Source organism: Lethenteron reissneri, unplaced genomic scaffold (genome assembly GCF_015708825.2).
Source record: "Lethenteron reissneri isolate LAM-NWPU_2019-01 unplaced genomic scaffold, ASM1570882v1 scaffold_1638, whole genome shotgun sequence".
In the NCBI taxonomy this organism is placed as follows: domain Eukaryota; kingdom Metazoa; phylum Chordata; class Hyperoartia; order Petromyzontiformes; family Petromyzontidae; genus Lethenteron; species Lethenteron reissneri.
In genome coordinates, this window is record NW_026891375.1 from 2,295,871 (window position 1) to 2,298,315 (window position 2,445).

Below are 2,445 nucleotides of genomic sequence, written 5' to 3' on the forward strand. Positions count from 1 at the left end.
ACATTGGTTTGAGCCGCTGGCAGCGTAAGTAGCGGTGGGGCAGATCCTCCCTGGCACCGCAGGAAATGCACAAGTCTGTTACCCCCGGCGAGATTCGGCTGAACCACGTGAGAGAGTGAGAGTGAGAGAGATGTCTAAGAGAGATAACAAAGCCCACACACACACAACACCGACGCCTCTAGAGAGAGAGAGAGAGAGATCCCAGGTATCACAGCTTTTGGCAGACGACCTCTTCCACGCCGGTACGTTGCGTGTGAACGCCTTTGGGGCAGACGACACATTTTTCACACCACCGGCAGTAGTCGTAGCGGAGTCTGCGGCAGATGTCGCAAACGGGTTTTGATTCCTTACCCGTAGCCGGCCGCACCAGGGTCGAAAACGGGTACCCATACCCTATACCCGATACCCGGCTACCCGTACCCTACCCGTACCCGACCGGGTACGGGTAGGGTACGGGTACCCGATTGCAACCTCTGGAATGAAGCCATGTTGCAGGCGCGGGTGGGTTGATTCTAGGAACTTGAATTGGTGAGAAGAGACAAGACATTGGGAAATGAGTGACAAACGGTTACTCACACTATGGGAACCTCATTTGCCAGTAAAAAATATGATAATTGTTTTTTTACCCTTCTATCTGGCAACAAAATTGACACCTTTTTTTACAAGGAGTCATGTTTGCATAGACCACAATACCTGCAGCCATAATGCAAACAAACATAACTCTGATAATGTATGTGCACTGTCCTTGAAGTTGATTGGTCCACACCCGAGACAGCTTTCCTTAGAGCCTAGTCTCACATGGGTTGGACCAGATGACGCCAAAAGGCAAATGAGGTTCCAATGGTGTAAATGCTTACCCCGAGCTCTCATACTCTGATGGTGCATTGTCCTTGAGTTGTGCACCTTTTGGCGTCATCTGGTCCAACCCATGTGAGACTAGGCTCTAAGGAAAGCTGTCTCGGGTGTGGACCAATCAACTTCAAGGACAGTGCATACATTATAAGAGTTATGTTTTTGTTTGCATTATGACTGCAGGTATTGTGGTCTATGCAAACATGACTCCTTGTAAAAAAGGTGTCAGTTTTGTTGCCAGATAGAAGGGTAAAAAAACAATTATCAACGTGACACTTTTTTTTACTGTTTGGCCGTGTCGGGTGGTGGAGGGTTACGACACATTTATAAAGAACGCGGTCTGACCCAAAAACCTGTATTATGAACAATATTGGTCCCGAAAGCCTACACGTTTTAAATAGACTTTGCTGAATTGGCTGTGCCGGGTGGTGGCGGGTTTAATGGCACAATGGCTACACACATTCTTTAGGTCATTAGGTAAAGTCACGTAGGTATAGGTTCAAAGAAATAACAAAAACTCGTTTAGAAATTCTTCTTGGTTCTTTCGGTAAAGTCACGTAGAAGGGAAATAATAAAATAATAAAAATAAAACATGATAAAATAATTCTCACGACGTTTCGGCCACAACGCAAGCAGCCGTCCTCAGGTGTAGAATGAAACACCACCAAGCTTGGAGTGTATATTTAAGCTGGGTTGGAGGGGGGGAAGAAGGGCGCCTTGACAAAATAATTTGCATATCAAGAGGAATTTAGCATATTTATGGGAAATGCAAGTATGCGATTAGTACTACTTGTGAAATGCGTAGGAGGTGGGCGGGGAGTTTCAAATTCATATTATGCCCATGCATTATGCAGGATTAGCAGCATCAAAGTGAGGGGATGGGGGTAGCATTAACAAAGGGAAGGAATGTTGATAGTATGTAGCTGCAGTTACTAAACAACCACGTAAACAACTAAAGTATAAACTACATAGTATCATCAGTATACTAAATATACTCTCCAATAAGCTGAGCTACTAACAGTAAGTAATACATTACAATTCTATGTCGCAAAAAATATAATTTGCTTCCAGCTAAACTTTATTCTCTTACATCACACGGGTCTACCCCGTACTATATACTACCATAGACAACCCCAACATTAAATTACATACTGTATTACTATACACCACTCTATACCTTTGACTATAATATTACCCTAAGTATTATTCTACCCACACTGCTGTATATTCACTATACAATTACAAAACTGTATATTACCTTATACATTGTATTAAATATTACAATTTTATACTATTTATACAATCCGCTATACACTATACCATTGACCGTCGCGTGAAAGATACTAAGAGGAAGCGACGAAATATGTCAATGGGAGAGTGGTGGTAGGAGACTTGCAGCGGAGCAAAGAATCCATTCCCTGCGGAGAACACAAGATATATAGTCAATGCCAGTGAGTGGACTGCGGTCTGAAAGTCACCGTAAACGTGAACACAATCAGTTAAGATCCTAAATGGTTTATTACGTCCTTCCAATGATTGCTGAGCCAGAATCCATCTTCTCGGTTGAAATTGTCTCTGTGTTTGTAATGTGAA

General features: G+C 43.1%; 1 protein-coding gene across 1 annotated transcript in view; it reads right to left on the reverse strand.

The window, feature by feature from the left end:
* Positions 1–208: 208 nt before the first annotated feature.
* The window catches only part of LOC133362960 (dynein axonemal heavy chain 2-like), a 24,717-nt gene continuing 22,480 nt past the window's right edge, over positions 209–2,445 (reverse strand). The window contains exon 4 of the mRNA XM_061581937.1: positions 209–314. Within this exon, the coding sequence (XP_061437921.1) occupies positions 209–314 (106 nt within the window). The remainder of the gene's footprint in view (positions 315–2,445) is intronic.